Raw genomic sequence first — 17,815 nt, 5'->3', positions numbered from 1 at the left:
TAGACCCAGTCCAGGACCGGCCCTACTTAACGTATGTGTCCTTGCCTCTTAGACCCAGTCCCGGACCGGACCGGCCCTACTTAACGTATGTGTCCTTGCCTCTTAGACCCAGTCCAGGACCGGCCCTACTTAACGTATGTGTCCTTGCCTCTTAGACCCAGTCCAGGACCGGCCCTACTCGCGCTCCGTCTCCCCTCCAGAGAACGGCTTCCACCACTACCTGGACACCCGCCTGTACGCCAGCCAGGGCAAAGGTCCCACCCGCACCGAACGGACGCCTCACATGGGCGGTCGCTCCTCCCACCACGACACCTCCCACCGCTCCTCCCACTCCTCCAGGGTCCACGGGCTCCCCGCCGTGGTGCCCAGCGGCGGGGGCCACGCCGGCCACCACAGCCGGGCACGGCTGGACCAGCACTCCAACGGCTACGACACCGACAGCAGCCAGGACTCGCGGGAGCGTCCCGCCAGCCGCGGCAGCAGCGGCGGCGGCGCCAGGCCCAGTCGCCCGTGGAAGCCCATGCGGGAGTCGCTGAACGTGGACAGCGTGATAAGTGGCGCCGGTGGCAACAACAACAAATGCGAGGCGAGTCCGGAGCGACAGCGGCAACACAGTCCCAGGAGAAGGCCCAGCAGCGAGTCGCCCGTCCGAGACCGGGACCGGGACCGGGACAGGGACCCGACGACGGCGGCGTGGGCGCCGCCGTCGGGGCGAGGAGAGGAGCGCCAGCCGCCCAAGAGCCTCATGACCATCTACGAGGACGAGCAGCGCCACGACGGGACGGGCGGCAGCCGCAGCTCGCTGGACTCGGACAGCCTGCGCGGCGGTCACCACAGCGACAAGGACCGCTCGAAGCAGGGCGTGGCCGCTCTTAAGGTCAACCGCACGGCCGCGGACAACTGGAAGATCCAGAGGACGGAGTCGGGATACGAGAGCAGCGACAGACTCAGCAACGGCTCCTCCGCCAACCTGGACTCTCCGTCTCCCGTGGTGGAGAACAGGTCCTCCAAAGACCTCCTCAGGCTGGAGAACCTGTCCTCCAAAGACCTCCTCAGGCTGGAGAACCTGTCCTCCAAAGACCTCCTCAGGCCTGTCCCTGAGCTGCATCGGACAACAAGGTATACGATAGATCGTTTTGATTGTTTTTTTCCAGGTATTGATTGTTCCCTGAATGAACTGCTAGTGCTAGGACTCTATGTCCATTATGTCACTGATAATGAGGTCACTTAATTTAATCCCCGTTGTTTGTTTTTTTGAGAGGCATTTTTGAGCGTCAACTGAGCTGCCAATTATTAACCCATTCTGACCTGAGATCAGATTCTAAAAATGTCTTCTACATCCTGACAGTTTTCCATTCTGACCTGAGATCAGATTCTAAAAATGTCTTCTACATCCTGACAGTTTTCCATTCTGACCTGAGATCAGATTCTAAAAATGTCTTCTATAGGGATGCGCCGATCCGATACTCGTATCGGAGATCGGCGCCGATCCAGGCTAAAATTCTAGATCGGGAATCGGTGGCAAATGGGCCGATCCATTATCCGATCCACTCAGATGCCGCTCCGTTCTCCCGTTGGAACTTGAGACATGCTCCTTCCCAGTGCGCACACACAGTCAAACAGCCCCCTCACTCCCTCAGCCCTCTCCCTCCTGATCCTCGAGGGAGAGGAGGGGCTGCGCTGCCGCTCAGTCACCGCTCACTGTGCACCACTACACTAGTCTGTCTCGTTCTATCACTTCTGTCCCGGGTGTCCCCCCGCTGTGTTCTTAACTTTTTTAACAGGTTGCTCGTATTTCTTTATGTAAGATAAAGAATCCGATGAACACGGAGAGCCAAAGAGGACAGTTGCCAAAGCCCCCATTCAATTACATCCTACTTGTTGTTGCTGTTCCTCATGTTAGCGATAGCTGCTAAAGCTATCAACAGTAGCCTACCTACACAACATTGCTAGGCTAGCAAGCTAACGTTGCAGCAAAAGGATCGTTGCGGTGTGTGTGTGTGTGTGTGTGCGTGCGTGCGGGGATTCCGAATATTAAAATAATAATAGTAGTTTGAGTATGCTGGCCCACAGTAGCTACAGAATGTGCGTAAGGAGAGGGAACATATGGGCTAATGCTGGCAATGATGCATTGAATAATATCTGAATGGAACATTAACTAGAGTTATAAAAGGAATAGAAACCAAAATGATGTGGTTGACTATCGTCAGAAATAAATTAAATTGTGGTTGTGCTTTACAACTTTCCTTTTATGTGTAGGCCTAGCTGGTTTATAATCCATAGTTACTATGTATAATAATAATAATAATATTATGCATAGTAACTATGGATTATAAACCAAAAATAATAATTATTATTATAATAATTATAGGCATAATAATAATAAAACCCAAAGACGGTGGCCAAAGACGTAATCTGCGTATTAAATCAATAAAAACTATGAAAGTGCATAATACTGCACAGCTTTTATTTGTACTTAGAATGTTAAACCCTCAGAAATCGCCGTGGTTGACCAATATTATTAATCCACGTGTTAATAATATATTATATTATTATATATAATATAATATATATAATAATGTATTAAATACATTACATTATACATAGGGTATCAGATCGGTACTCTGTATCGGCAGATACTGGACCCCCATGTATCGAAATCGGTATCGAATGCCAAAAAGCCGGATCGGTGCATCCCTAGTCTTCTACATCCTGACAGTTTTCCATTCTGACCTGAGATCAGATTCTAAAAATGTCTTCTATGTCAGTCGCTCTTCTCAAAAAGTAGCAAAATAAACCTCAAGAATTGAGGGCTTAATTCATCTTTTTTTTTACACAACACGGAGCCATATTAAATTCTTTAAAATGTTTGTAGCGTGAAAATATGGATGTCAAGGATTGATTACAGATTGATTGTGTTGAATTACAAATGATGAAAGTCCTTGTTAAAGGGATAGTTCACCTTCAATTCATGGATTTATTTTATTATTATTTTGTCGCATCCTAAGCCAATAATTTGATGATATTAAAGCAGTGGTTCCCTATGGAGACACATAGGGAACCACTGCTGGTCATAAAATTATTGGTAATGTTTTTGGGTGAACTATCCCTTTTTAATGCAATCTAATTTGTTGAATTTGTATTTTAGGGATCTGTACGCTCAGAGAAGTGACGACTCAGAAGCAGACATTTTGCACTCCTCGTTTTCCTATGGTAAGAGACTACTTAAAATACCTCAGTCTAATTTAACAAGTTTTATATTAAGATTTGTTTTAATGATTTTGTAAGTAGCAAGTTTGTCAAGTCAAAACAGTTAAGACATTTTTCTCCCTTTCCCAATCACTCCCCCGCGTACCCCCCAAAGTTATCGCTGCCAACCTGCACACATTTTGTGTACCAACCACGCAATTCTAGGCGTATAGACACCTATAATTGCGTGGTTGGTACACAAAATGTGTGCAGGTTGGCAGCTCTGTCGCTGTCATAATTTCCGTCTTCAAATATGTGACCAGTGCCAGTGATTTCAACCACAAGTCGGCAATAGTATAACTTCACAATTGAACGAAATACATTCTTTCTTTTTTTTTGGTGGTTTTCGTTTTTTAGCCACATTAACACAGTTGGAATGTTAAAGAATGTTTTTATTCCATCAGAAAGTCGTTTTAGTGTCATTAAGTCGTTGTAATTGCTTAAACAAGTCACTATGTCTAATGTTTTAACCATTGGGTTAAGCAATGCTAACCAATGCTAATCAGAAAATCAGCTTTCCTTTCAAAGTATGCAAATTTCGCTAAAATCCGCTTTTTTGTACACAATCGTTTTTGAAGATGATACTAGTCTTTTACTAACTGGCTAACAGAAATAGCAGAGAAAGAAGTATTAACCATCGTATTTTGGAAAAAGTGTGTTTATTTTCGGTCCGCCTAAAGCTAATGTTCCAGATGGGGGCACTGGTGAATCAGAACAAAGGAACATGTTGAAATGGCTTCCTGTTTCCAATAGCAGAAGAAGAAGACTTGGATTAATTTAATGTAAACATTGTAACATTGTCACCATAACGTGGTTATTATTAGTTGCTTTGGAATGTACCTGCCATGAAAATGAAGGTCATAATAACGCAGATCACATTGATATGTAATATAGCGCGATATGTACTTGTTTTAGCTACAGGATTGATATCAATATAATGCTAAACGTAGCTAAAAAGCTATCGCGGGGTTGCCAGGTTCTGAGAAATAAGCAACCCGGTATATGAAAACAAGCCCAAAATAAGCGAAAATAGCCGATCTACAAGCATTTAAAGGGATTGTGACATTTAAAACACATTTTTTAGATTTTTTGGCTTTTTTGGCTTTTCTTGACATCAATTTCACAAAAGAAAAACGAAGTTTGAACATTCAGTGTATTCTCTGCTGTCTGGACTTTTGTGAATAATTATGCAAAAATGTCTCTGGTTGGACGGCAGGCATATACGTAGATCCCTGCTAAACCTCCGCCCCCTCCCCTTGCTCCCTGCCTACCCTCTCTTCTCCGCCCCTCTCCTCTCCGCTTCCTCATTGTGACCGCGACTTTGTTTCTTTGTAATACTTACTAATAATGGCTTCTAGAGAAAGATCAATCTGCTCTGTTGTTGGCTGTGTCAATCAACACAAGTCCTTACACTGGATACCAACTGGCCTAGATGACTCTTTTATTTTTGACGGTGACGTTCCTACCACGTTGTCAAAGAAGCGCATCTTGGGTTGACAGGAAAGGGGGAATTACCGACATCTACAGGCTAAAAGAATGTGTTTTTCCATGGCTTCTCAGGATGCAGATTACACATACACAAAAACTCCTGGCAAGAAATACTGGAGTGGAGTTGAGTGTTCAAACTTTTTAGACACGTTTGAAGGACCATGGCCAAGACTTTTAATATTGTTAAAATGATGTTATAAATAATGTCATAATACCTTTAACAATACAAATCTTGTCCCTGGACCCTGGCATACATTATTTTCTGCAGACAAATAATAATAACAGGCTAATATAGCTATTTTATTTGTAGGCTACTCATCTGGAACATTTACATAGGCCTGATCTAATAAGGGTCCACTTGGTTACCAACTCTCCATAATCAACTACAATTTAAAAACAAGCCCAAATAATCAACTACACTTTATTTTTGTCAAATAGATTTTTATAACAGGTTATAAATTATTATAAAATTGGTACAGTAGGCCTATGCATTATTTTTCTTTAGAAACAAGGCCAACTGATTATAATAATCAGACATGGCAACACTGCTGGTTGAATAATGGAGGAATGAAGGGAAAACAGCGCCCCCTAAAGTCATAGATAGATCACTGCTGAAATCTTAGATGGGCAAATTCTTTACTTTGAGGTTTCCAATTCAGCAATACATCATATGAAAGGTTACAGTGTGCAGTTTCATAATATGTAAAGAACTGAAAAATGACCATGGCCCCCTTGTATATTAAACCACTGTCCCCGGTCACATATATTCCATTTTTAAGCCAGTATTGGACACACCATAGGTTGAACTTTTCATCAGTCAAAACAAATCCTGCAATATATTAATTACTGCAGAGAGTTTTTCCCCATCTAAATTATAGAGTGGCTAATTTTCAGAAGTATTTCTCCGTGGCAAAGAGGCCATCAGTTATACATTTATAAACCGTTCTCCTGTCCCATGGACTTCCATGTAATGTACAGACTTGACGCATTAAGATATTACTGGGTCATTTGTTTGATTCATGGTTCTATCGGTAATGCTGAAGGTCAGAGCCTGGTGGAAGGAACGGAGGTTGTATGTAAATGTATGTCCTCTTGTCCCTCATGCTCTGAGTCTGAACCACTATACTGTACCTACGTGTGACTTCCACCTGCAAGTTCAGCGTCAGTACCAAGTACCTATTGTTAGCATAGACTTATAACTTATAAAGTAAGCGAGGTGTGGTCTTGTGGTTAGAGTGTCCGCCCTGAGACTGGGAGGTCGGGGTTCAATCCCCGGCCGCGTCATACCAAAGACTGTAAAAATGGGACCCAGTGCCTCCCCTGCTTGACACTCAGCATCAAGGGTTGGATTGGGGGGTAAGCGTCATGTACTTGTACATCAAGCTGCCTCACGCTACAGAAACAGCAGGAGCCTATCCTGCCCCCTATGGGCCTCATGGCTCGGCAAGGCTACTTACTAAGTTTCTTTGTGCTTTGGTGTTCTTAACCCATTCTGACCTGAGATCAGATTCACACGAGGTTTCCACTGGACACAAGCTGGTCTGACGAACCCATTCTGACCTGAGATCAGATTCTAAAAATGTCAGTCGCTCTTCGATTTAAAAAAAATAGCAGACCTACAAGCTCGTATCGCGCCACTCGGTGGCGCGATATGAGCTTGTAGATCTGCTATTTTTAAATAGCTAAAGCATAACATGATGCCGACACCAAAATGGGTGCCCGGTCAGATAAACATTCTCCGGACAGATACTTTGCCAAGATCATCTTTGTCTGGATTAAAACCACAGCCAGCCACAGGGTTTTTATCCCAAATTGAAGGTGGCATTATGCTATCATGAGTTGAAAACAATCACAACTTGATGGTAGTCGTGGAAGAGTCATCTACGAGGAATGCTTTGTGCAAAGCAAATGCTTTCCCCCCACATTGGTATACAATTAGGCCCCTGGTTTGGTTTGTCAGTAGTTACTTCCCTCCAGAATTTATCATTTCTAAATGGAAGGCTTTTATTTGTGTTTGTGCTATATTACACGTAATATATTTTGTCATAAGTTGACACTACATTTTTGTCTTTAATCAAAATGGCTTTTTATGAGTCTGATCTGGGTTCAGAGAACAACATTAAAATTGCGATGCAGCTGTACGTGAGCTTTAGTTTTAGTTTTCTTGCATTTAATGGTTATGGAACTGCATTCCTTTTTTTTATAGTTTGGATTGATTGAGGACTTTGCTAAAGGTTTCTCTATATAAACATAATAAACAATGTGTATGTTTTTTAAACATAAACGAGTTTGATCTATATATTACCCCAAATGTATGTAAAACAGCTTCTCCTTCCCACAGTTGCAAATCATATTTTAGTGGTGGAAAGTAACTAAGTACATTTACTTAATAACCCTGGAATCCCTATTTGGGGCAAATTTCAGGACTGCTTGGTTCTTTAATAAAAACTTAATTCACAACACATTCACAACGAATTGCAATGCGACACATTGTGAGCTCATAAATCAGCGTTTGTCCGGAAAGAAACTATACCCAACTCCAATTTTGAGGTTTTTAGATATTTTCTTTTGAATCGTTATGAAATATGTTGAAGATATTCAAGTGGGCAATGAATATGTCCACATTGACGTCCCCAGCTCTGATGCCTCAACGGGGAAAAAATCCTTCTTCGTTGCTCGGTAGCAAAGCATTTTTTTTTTTTACATATGCTTTTATGTTTTACGGCCTGACTTTAAATCTACTTATGTCAGAATAGAGGTTTTCATAAAAAAAAAAAAAGATAAAAGCTGTTATGAGGGAATTATCAGACTTCATCATGAGGATAAAGCTATATGTTAACCCATGTTGGGCGGGAACCCCTTTTGGTATTATAGCATCACGTTATGCTTTAGCTATCGAAAAAATAGCAGACATACAAGCACATAGCGCGCCACTCGGTGGCGCGCTATGTGCTTGTATGTCTGCTATTTTTTTTTAAATCAAAGAACGACTGACATAGAAACATAGCTTTTTCAGAAAACTGTCAGGATGTAGAAGACATTTTTTAGAATCTGATCTCAGGTCAGAATGGGTTAGTGATATCCATAGCGGAATGCGCGTACGGCCGTACGCGGGGCATCTGTGGTGTGCATGTCTGTCCATGAGGCCATTGTGTCGAGAGATGAACTGTAATGGACAGGCTTAGAGAGAGAGGGACCCATTGATGCCACTTTAACAAGCTGGTGACTGATGTGCTAACCTAAGTGTTAATGCCTTGGAATGAGTCCAAATTTATATTGTACCTTTTTTTTTTAGGGGCTCCTCCTATATTCAGCTTAGTGTAGACTGTAGAGTCGATTCTTGTCCTCTAACACAAACATTAAATTCCATTGACAATGAATGGAGGATTCACGTCATATGTGGACGAGCAAATCGGTGTTAACACAAACATTAAATGGGCAATCCTATGAAGATGGATAGAACATGGGTGAAGTCGTTCTTTTTAAGGCCTCTGGCACGTGCTAATCAAAAGGGTCCAAAACGCTTTCCCCTCCGTCATCAGGGGACATGATTAACTGACCCAACGGATCAAATCAGTCCAGCTAACAGGTGTCTCTTCTTGGCCGCTGAAAAGCATCACGTCTGCTGGACGCAGATCAAAGGCTGCACTGTGATGTTATTTATGCTCCCAGAAACGCTATCTCCACATCCATCACTTTTTTTTTAAAGCTAAATATATAGTTGTGCTCACTGCTGCATGGAGGCCTTTTTTAATCATTCCATATATGGGTTGTTGTATGCAGTGTTGTTTTCGTCGACTAAAACTAAGACGAAAGATGTTCGTCGACTACCTTTTTTCCACTGACGAAAACTACATGGAAACTAAATTAAAACTAAGCTACGATGACTAAAACTAAGACTAAAATATATTTGACAATTTTGTCAACAAATAAAAACTAGACTAAAATGTTAGGAAGGGACTATAGTGGACAAGAGATCCAGTATAAGTCATTTTTCACTTGGTTGCATGCTGAAAATAGCAGATCTACAAGCTCTGTATAGATCTTCTAGTGTAAAATCAGTCAGATTAAATCAACTGTAGATTTAGTCGACAAAAATCTTATGATATTTAGTCAACTAAAACTAGACTAAACACAGACTAAACGGGTGACAAAAAATGTTGACTAAAACTAAATTAAAACATTTCAAGAGACTATGACTAAAACTAAAATAGAAAATCCCTGCCAAAAACAACACTGGTTGTATGTGTTTTGCTTGCCGTGCACCTTCAATCCATGTTCCCTGGAGTAGAAAAGCACTACTTGGTTTCGATCACTGTCTTCCACCCCCAGTTGTGGGACTTTTGTATTGTTATTTAATAGCCCATTTTGGGCGCCGGGAACCCCTTTTTGGTGTTAGCATTATGTTATGCTTTTTCTTTTTCAAAAATAGCAGATCTACAAGCTCATAGCCCGCCACCGAGTGGCGCGCTACGAGCTTGTAGGTCTGCTATTTTTGAAAAGAAATAGAAGAACGACTGACATAGAAACATAGCTTTTTCTAGAAAACTGTCAGGATGTAGAAGACATTTTTTTAGAATCTGATCTCAGGTCAGAATGGGATAGACACCCCCCCTGTATCATAGTCATATGTGTAGCTATGTGTAGATAAGATATTGTGGCTGTTTTTTTTTATATTATAGAGGCTTAGATTCAACCCTAAGCAACCACGGGATGCAATGGATGCTTCCCTGGGGCAGACGAGACATTCTGACCTGAGATCAGATTCTACAAATGTCTTCTACATCCTGACAGTTTTCTGAAAAAGCTATGTTTCTATGTCAGTCGTTCTTCGATTTTTCAAAAATAGCAGACCTACAAGCTCGTAGCGCGCCACTCGGTGGCACGCTATGAGCTTGTGGTTCTGCTATTTTTCAATAGCTAAAGCATAACATAATGCTAACACCAAAAGGGGTGAGGTGAGGTGATACAGACTGAGAACACTGATACATAGCGCCACCTGGTGGTCACCAGTTTAGGCTCTGAGTGCCAATTCTCCCATTATAAAGAAAGAAATAATTTGTAATTTCTATTATGCATGTAATGTCATCACCTGTACACCAGATTAGAGGAATTTTCATCCGGTACTTAATTTGCAATTAGACGTCTTGACGTTTATGGCTCTTAAACTGTTTTAAGACGCAATATTATAACACTGCAAAAAAGAAAGGAAAATTAAATAAAAACACAGCCTATACATGAAGTGACCAGAATGAGGAAAATAATGAAAGAGTAGTAAAATTACAGTACAGAGTAAAATAGGACACAGCATAATATGGACTCTTTTTTAAGAGTCATATTGTTAAAATCGTTTGCTGACTTTGAAATTCAACTGCATCAAATAGTGAATCGCCACATGGACTTTGTATAGATGCTTAAACACACAGCAAGCAGCATTGCTGAGGGGGGGGGGGGGGGGGGGATTCTGTAATTGCATGCCAGCAGAAAAAGGATTTAGTCACTAATGCTCCCGGAGAGTGCAGAACGGGGAGGGTATAGCGCTGACACATCACAGATGGTCCTTATAGCCACTCACTCTCTTCCTTGTCCCATTAGTCAGCTGTTGTCTGTCTGAATACCGGATGACTCGCCCCGGTGCGTGCCCGTTTCTCCTCCCGGAATTGTCACCAGTGAGGGGGATAACTTTGTAATATGCTATTGGCTGTTTGTATTCTTTTTGGAAACATATAAAAAGATACTCCTGTAGAAAGGCTATACTATTTTACTTATGTTGACCCTATAAACAATTTAGTATTATTTAGTATATGTAAGGTTTTGCCCCCTCAAATGGTACCTCGTCAGATAATCCCCACATAGCCTACAACAACTTCTGTGAACAGACTTCAATGTAGTAGCTTTTCATAAATTATATTTGTACTTAGGCTGTCTGCTGTCATGAAAGTTTATAGTTAGAGAAATTCAAAGTCCAGCCGTCTGCTGTCCAGCCTCTCCCACCCCTCACTGGGGAAAATTCTGGGAGGAAAACAGAAACGGGGCGAGTCATCTTGTTACCGTCTGTCTCAGGCCTTTACGAATCACACCGATGCCACCAGGCTCTGTCTCAATGCCTTTACAGATTCACACCGATGCCACCAGGCTCTGTCTCAATGCCTTTACGAATCACACCGATGCCACCAGGCTCTGTCTCAAGCCTTTACGAATCACACCGATGCCACCAGGCTCTGTCTCAATGCCTTTACGAATCACACCGATGCCACCAGGCTCTGTCTCAATGCCTTTACAGATTCACACCGATGCCACCAGGCTCTGTCTCAAGCCTTTACAAATCACACCGATTGGGTTGGGTTGATATCAGTGGTGGAAAAGCAAGTACTTTTACTTAAGTACTGTACTTAAGTACAATTTTGAGGTATTTGTATCCTACACTTTTAGTGTGTAGGGTTCGTAGAGTGTCATTAGTCTTAGCATTGCTAGCTAAAGACCGGCAGGGCCCTGTATGTGAAGTTGTGACCCAACTTCCCTTTGCGGGGGGCCTCCCTTTAGTTGTAGGATCAGACAGTCAGTACACAGGGGGGGGGGGGGGGGGGGCTTAGGGCCTTACCTTAACATGACCCCTGTTAGGTAACATGTCTGTGGCCCTTAACATGACCCCTGTTAGGTAACATGTCTCTGGGACTCTAAATACATTGTTTTGGTTTGTCTGACAGTAATTACCAGTAATACAGGAACTTTGACACAGGCTTTTCTTTTAAGTATATTTATTGTTTTTTTTTAGACATTTAAAGACAACAAGACATTACACAACAAGAACATAATAACAAACAGCAAAAGAAAATAAAGAAAAGAAAAGAAAAACGGCTCAGACACAACACCATTATAAATAAAAAGATTGAGTATACAAGGACATGGCAGGAACAATGAACCATAATGACAAGTGGCTTGATTGTTTTGATATAGACTCCCATTCAGGAAATACATCCATGCAGTATATAAATACATATATTAAAAAGGCAGACAATAACAGTCATCACAGGCACCAAATCATTACCACAAGAGCAGACCCATGCAGTTTTTTTTTGTTGGTTTAGTTAATGTCGGTCTGGCGGTAATGAGCTGTAAAATGTAGAAACTGGTGTGATGACATGAGCTGTCGTGTGTGTCTGTGTCTGTGTGTGTGTGTGTCTGTGTGTGTGTCTGTCGTGTTGTGTCTTCAAGGTGAATACGGACGGACTTCCCCAGATCTACAAGACGTTAACCTCAAATCCAGTTCATGTTTACAAAGGTAAAAAAGAAAAAAAAAAGGAAAACAACTGTACCACTCTTTCTATTAAAACCCATTTTGGGCGGTAACCCCTTTTGGTGTTAGCATTATGTTATGCTTTAGCTATTGAAAAATAGCAGACCTACAAGCTTTTGTAGGTCTGCTATTTTTGAAATATCGAAGAACGACTGACATAGAAACATATAGCTTTTTCATAAAAACAGTCAGGATTTAGAAGACATTTACAGAATCGTTCCCAGGTCAAAATGGGTTTTAATGTAATTATAATTGCATGCCTCATAACATAACACAACATAATTCATGTAATCTGTAAATCTGTGCTTTTGCAACCAGAGGGAGAGCATTCCGATACACTCCCGGAGTCCTGGAGAAGATCGATGGTATCGATAGTGAACGGGAGGACAACGTCGACAGCGGCTCCCCCGTCCCGCCGTTCTTGGCCAAGACCAGCAGCTCCGAGTGGAACAGCTCCGACGACCTCGCCGGCCCCTTCTTCTCTGAGCAGGAGGAAGAACTCACTGTAATCCACCGGGAGCCGCCGTTCATATCGCACAATAATCACCGTAACGTAGCGCCTCCTGCTTTACCTCCAAAGACCTTTGGCCACGTCGGATACGACGACGACACGGACGACTTCCACCCACAGCCGCCGTCGGCGTTGCCGGTGCCGTCCCGGACCAGCTCCCTCCTCTCACACTCCTCCCACCTCCGGCGGTGGATCGAGACGCCGCCCGCCGAGCACAAGCTGTCATCGTCGGACGCCATGAGCTCCAAGTCGGGCTGCTCCTCCTCGGATCAGGACCGAAACGACCTGTCCGCCAGCGAGAGTGAAGAGAGGTTTCCTCCCAGTCCGAGGCTGCCGGGGAACGACGACGACGAGGAGCACACTGACGACTCGCCGTCTCCTCCGACGGCGGACGTGGTTCTGCCCACCACGTACTTTTCTGTAGATAACTGTATGACGGACACTTATCGGGCCAAGTACCACAAGGCGAGGCCTGCCCTGTACATGATGACGGACTCGAAAGCAGAGCCACGTCATGCTCTGTCAGGGGAAAGTGACACCGAAGAGAAGAAGGGCCTCTCGGTGCCCGAGGTCCAGCCACCGGAGCCCCCCAAGAGCAGATCAGAGTCGGGTATGGAAATATCATGTACTATAGAGTTGTGCTGTGACTTAAGTATTATTTTCACATTCTTTACTTTTGAGGGACGCTCGCTATAGGCCCTGCAACGTCATATGGCAGCAAAGTCTATGGACTAATTTAACACTTTGACTGCAGGATTAATTAATCGTGATCCCCGTCTGACCTAGTGGTTTTTCACTAACCTTTGAAGAACCACCCGGCCACCATCATCCTTCCGTTTCATGGACATCCGGTGTAACCATATATGGAGACGCAATGTCACGAGGCGTGACCATATATGGAAGCGTGGGTGACGGACGGGACGGGAAATGCAGGTTTTCATAGTAAATGCGACCGGCGGTCGCAACAAGCTTTCACATTGTACCAAAGCTGTGAATGGCAAATTTTTTCCACCACTAAACGGATCCTTTTTATAATTATTTGTATAAATCATTTGTAGATCAACAAGTTGGATCTATAAATGAACATACATAATGTATGTTCCAGAGCACCACGCTTTTTCGCAGTTGTCAGAATGATTATATTATTATTATTATTATTATTATTATTACAGATGATAATTGATTCACTTTTTCTGTCCTTTTATTTCCCAGGTTATTCTACATGGAATGCAAAATGGAACCCTGTCACTCCAAAAGGACTTGATGAACACGGGTTCCTGTGATTTTAGCAACAAGCGTTGAAGGAGCTGATGGAAGCTAGAGCTATTATTCACTGTGACCGCAGCAATATCAATAAGTCAATCTCTCAAATGGATTTGTGCGTTTGCTTTGCACAGGTGTCAAGTCACACATGTAGGCACAAGTCTGGTTGCCAAAGAGATTGGTCCCGAAACACAGTGAAAAAGGATTTTCTGTTTGAATTCTGGTATGAGCTACTTATAACTCCAAGTTTGAATTTGCACGGTAGAGAAAGAGAGACAAGAGAAGAGAAGAGAAGAGTAGAAAGCAGCACCAAGGTGGCTGGTATCAATCAATGTTTGGATTTCCCAGAACTCACAAGGCAAGGCAATGATTTGTGGGCTGGATTAGTGAAGAATGTATCTCAAAAGGTCCCTTTCCAAGTTAAGAGATTAAAGGCTCATACATAGTCTGGATTTTCGGTGGTGGGGTGACCGCCGAACTACAACATGACGTCACGAGCCACGGTGAAGAGCAAACCACCACCACCGCTCCAGCCCGTCTCTCTGTTTTTACTCGCCACCGCTCAACGTTATTTCGCGGTGGTCGCGGTGGTCAGCTCACCACCGAAACTCCGGACTATGAAAACAAAGAATAACCTATTTCTAACCAATCTGTTCTCTCTCAAACTATGGAATGCTTATGTCTCTTTGTAGAATTGTTCTCACTTCAGTGTTACAAGATCTCTGTCTGCCCTAATTCCGCCTATTGAATGTTTTCGCTGTAATTTATTGGTGTAGAGGTTTTTAAAACCTGTTAATAATATTGTTTTGGGGGGAAGTCAATTCTACTGTACATACTGTATTGTACATGTTTATGAGAGGACTGCTACTTAAAGATGGAGTGCCGTGTCCCCACCACCCCCAAACATGATCAGGTACAGGTACTATGATTATATTAGGAGAAAGGTGTTTTTCAAAAAAGTGTAAAAAGTGTTGAAATGATGTTTTTATGTGGACACGCTCACCAGTTTATTAACACAACCAGCGCCGGGATTCCTTCAAAATAAAAGCTCTGGGGTGGTGCCGGGAAGACATGGCTGCTTTTACTCTGTTAAGCCTCCCCCCAATTGATTACCTTGCTCTCGTTTCCATAATATCGCTAAATAATCCATCGCGTTCATATTTTGAGGCAGTTGAGAAGAGCTTAGGTATATCCATCAGATCGTGCATGAACGAAAAGCGAAGCCTATGGTGGCCTTGATTTTTTTTTTTTTTTAAGGACAAAATTCCGAATATTCTTCTCTCGTTTGATATCATTGAAGATGCGCTAGGACGTGTACACATGTCATTGCAACCCGTCGATTTGGATTGCTTATGACGTGTGGCCACGTTGGGTGGACTGGGTGGTGATGGGTGGTGATCCACCTGGTGGGTGGTGATGGGTGGTGATCCACCTGAACTGAAGCTGTACCCACAGCTGTATGATAAAGGGGGAGTGGTTAGGGGGACGGGATGATATTGTAATGTCACTATATCGCTGTCAATTCGATTGGGCCTTTTGAAAAACCAAACATACACAGGGAAGACATATTTCAATATTTCTTACCACACCTGGGGGTTTATTAGAGTATTGCTAACTCCATAGACGCATACAAAACAGAAAAAGTACAAAAATCATGGCACTCCAACTTTAAAAATGGATCCCAGGGGTTCTTGCAGGTGGTGGGCAAATGTAGTTTGCTTTGTTTGCTGGTAAACAGGTATTTGGCACATAGGCGTACTTGCTTGCACACCCCCCATCACATGAACACACAATCATACAGTTTATATGGCTTTATATTGTATTCCCAGGTTTAGAATTTGTATCTTTCACACTCCTTCCAGTCATAAGCTGTTCCAATGTTCCTCCACATTGAGTGAAATCTTAAGGTTTTATCGGTTACAATTTGCCTTTCCAGTACTCTGATTTTGGCAGGGTATAATGGAGATATCAAGATTGTCTTCCCGCGATAGAGAAGGGGCTTACTTTATTATTATTACTATGTTTAGTAGGTTATGTTCTTGCTTAACCCAAGCCCCAATACTGTATATTTGTTTATTTTCTTAAAAGATGCTCTAAATCTCATTGGTAATTTTTGTTCTTTTGTTTTGTATACTGCTCGGCAGAATTTACTGCACAGTGCCTTTCTATTTTTCTACGTCCAAACAAGTTTAAATAGGAGTCATAATTTGTATAATTCTGTAATTTGAGATTATTTTATAACATTTAAATTCATTTTTATTGATTAACTGTTTAATAAAAACATTTTATTTAACCATGAATGTATCAAGTAAAGTTGTTTAGAGTTTTCATTCCTAAACCTTGTCGGTTACTATCATAGCTGCTTAATCTATCAGCACTGAAATGTTTAAAACGGTCGTTTCTGAGAATGGGAAGTATGGACCACAAGGTCGCCAGTTCAATCCCCGCTTTGACCATGGCCGCCAGTTCGAGCCCCGCTTCGTCAAAAGTAACCTGACCCTTAGGAGATGCTCATGCTGTGTTTTAGATCATTCGACACAATGGCAAGTGTGATGTAAAGTGTAGAAGCCCGTACCGCCACACCAATAATGATAACTATGTTTTCCTATGGCAGAGATCATACCACAAATAATGGTAATGACAGTAGACATCGACAGTGGTGAACGGCAGTAGTTGGCATCTGTTTCAGAGTAATTAGATGAACGTAAACTCTTAAAGGACCACTTCACCACTTTTCAACCTATCTTCATATAATAGATCCTCACTAATAACCATGAAAAAATAGCGCAATTTTTTTCTACTCTGTCTGTCTCTCACAGGAGGGCTGTGGGCAAATCAGAAACTGTCTTCCAGTGACATCATCGGTGGGGAATACAAGCTAATAGAAACTGCAGGCTTTCTAGTCCTGAAAAGTTGCAATGCGAAAATGGAAGCCATCGTTCTCACGATAATGAAAATCTAACAATTTCTGTAAAAAAAGCTTGTTTCAAAAAAAAATCTGCCTAATGATGATGTCACTGGAAGACAGTTTCTAAACTGACCACAGCCCTCCTATGAGACACAGACTGAGTAGAAACAAATCGTGCCATTTTATCATGATTATTAGTGAGGACCTATTATATGAAGATAGGTTGAAAAGTGGTGAAGTGGTCCTTTAACAGGCAATCAAATTCCTTTGTCTTTTCTCATTTATATTTTAACGTGTCTGCACTGCAGGCTATAGGCAAGTCAGATTTAGACTTTAATACCTTTTGGGAACCACTGGGCGCCGCTAGACAGCCTGTCTGATTGGACACTTGACTGACTGACTGACTGACTGGCTGATTATGGTATTAACCGTTTGTAGAATGGGTACAGTTCAAGCCAGGAAAGAACAGTTTAAGATTTTGTTTACATATCCTCCATTTTCAATTTATCAGAAAAAGAAAAGTTCAGTTCCCTGACCGGGAATCGAACCCGGGCCGCGGCGGTGAGAGCGCCGAATCCTAACCACTAGACCATCAGGGAAGACGACTACGATGTTTCTCAGAGTGAGGTATGACGTTCCCAATAAGAGTCCCGCACATTATTTCAGGGGGTCCCCAGATTTTACTGTGAGTCAAACTAAATTCAAATGTATATTGAGAGATTAAACAAAATGTAATAGGCCTACCTACAATTCCAACTGGGGGGGGGGGGGGCGGGACTGTTCAAATATGATTTATATGTCTTGAATTGTCTTTAATCATCTTTAATTGTTATGACGAATTGAGAATGGAGGACCCAGATGTAAACGTGTTTTCGTCCACAAGTAACAGTTTTTATACTGACTTGTGCTTTCGTTTGAAATGTGGTGACCATTCTAGTGTGAAATAAACTGTCAGTCAATCAATCAATCAATCAAAACGCTTGTAGACAGCTCCTCTAGGTACTCCCATATGGTCTAGCGGTTAGGATTCCTGGTTTTCACCCAGGCGGCCCGGGTTCGACTCCCGGTATGGGAACACTGTTTTATTTGGGCTCAGATA

The 17,815-nt window shown here is 42.4% G+C and overlaps 1 protein-coding gene across 1 annotated transcript in view; it reads left to right on the top strand.

The window, feature by feature from the left end:
• The window catches only part of usp53a (ubiquitin specific peptidase 53a), a 57,936-nt gene extending 42,759 nt beyond the window's left edge, over positions 1–15,177 (top strand). Inside the window, exons 12-16 of the mRNA XM_083789329.1 lie at positions 156–1,119; positions 3,149–3,213; positions 11,953–12,019; positions 12,353–13,155; positions 13,758–15,177. Of these exons, the coding sequence (XP_083645455.1) occupies positions 156–1,119; positions 3,149–3,213; positions 11,953–12,019; positions 12,353–13,155; positions 13,758–13,828 (1,970 nt within the window). The 3' untranslated portion in view covers positions 13,829–15,177. The remainder of the gene's footprint in view (positions 1–155; positions 1,120–3,148; positions 3,214–11,952; positions 12,020–12,352; positions 13,156–13,757) is intronic.
• Positions 15,178–17,815: the final 2,638 nt, after the last annotated feature.

Source organism: Protomyctophum parallelum (genome assembly GCF_964188405.1).
Source record: "Protomyctophum parallelum genome assembly, chromosome: 18".
Lineage (NCBI taxonomy): Eukaryota > Metazoa > Chordata > Actinopteri > Myctophiformes > Myctophidae > Protomyctophum > Protomyctophum parallelum.
This window is presented reverse-complemented; position numbering and strand designations above follow the sequence as displayed.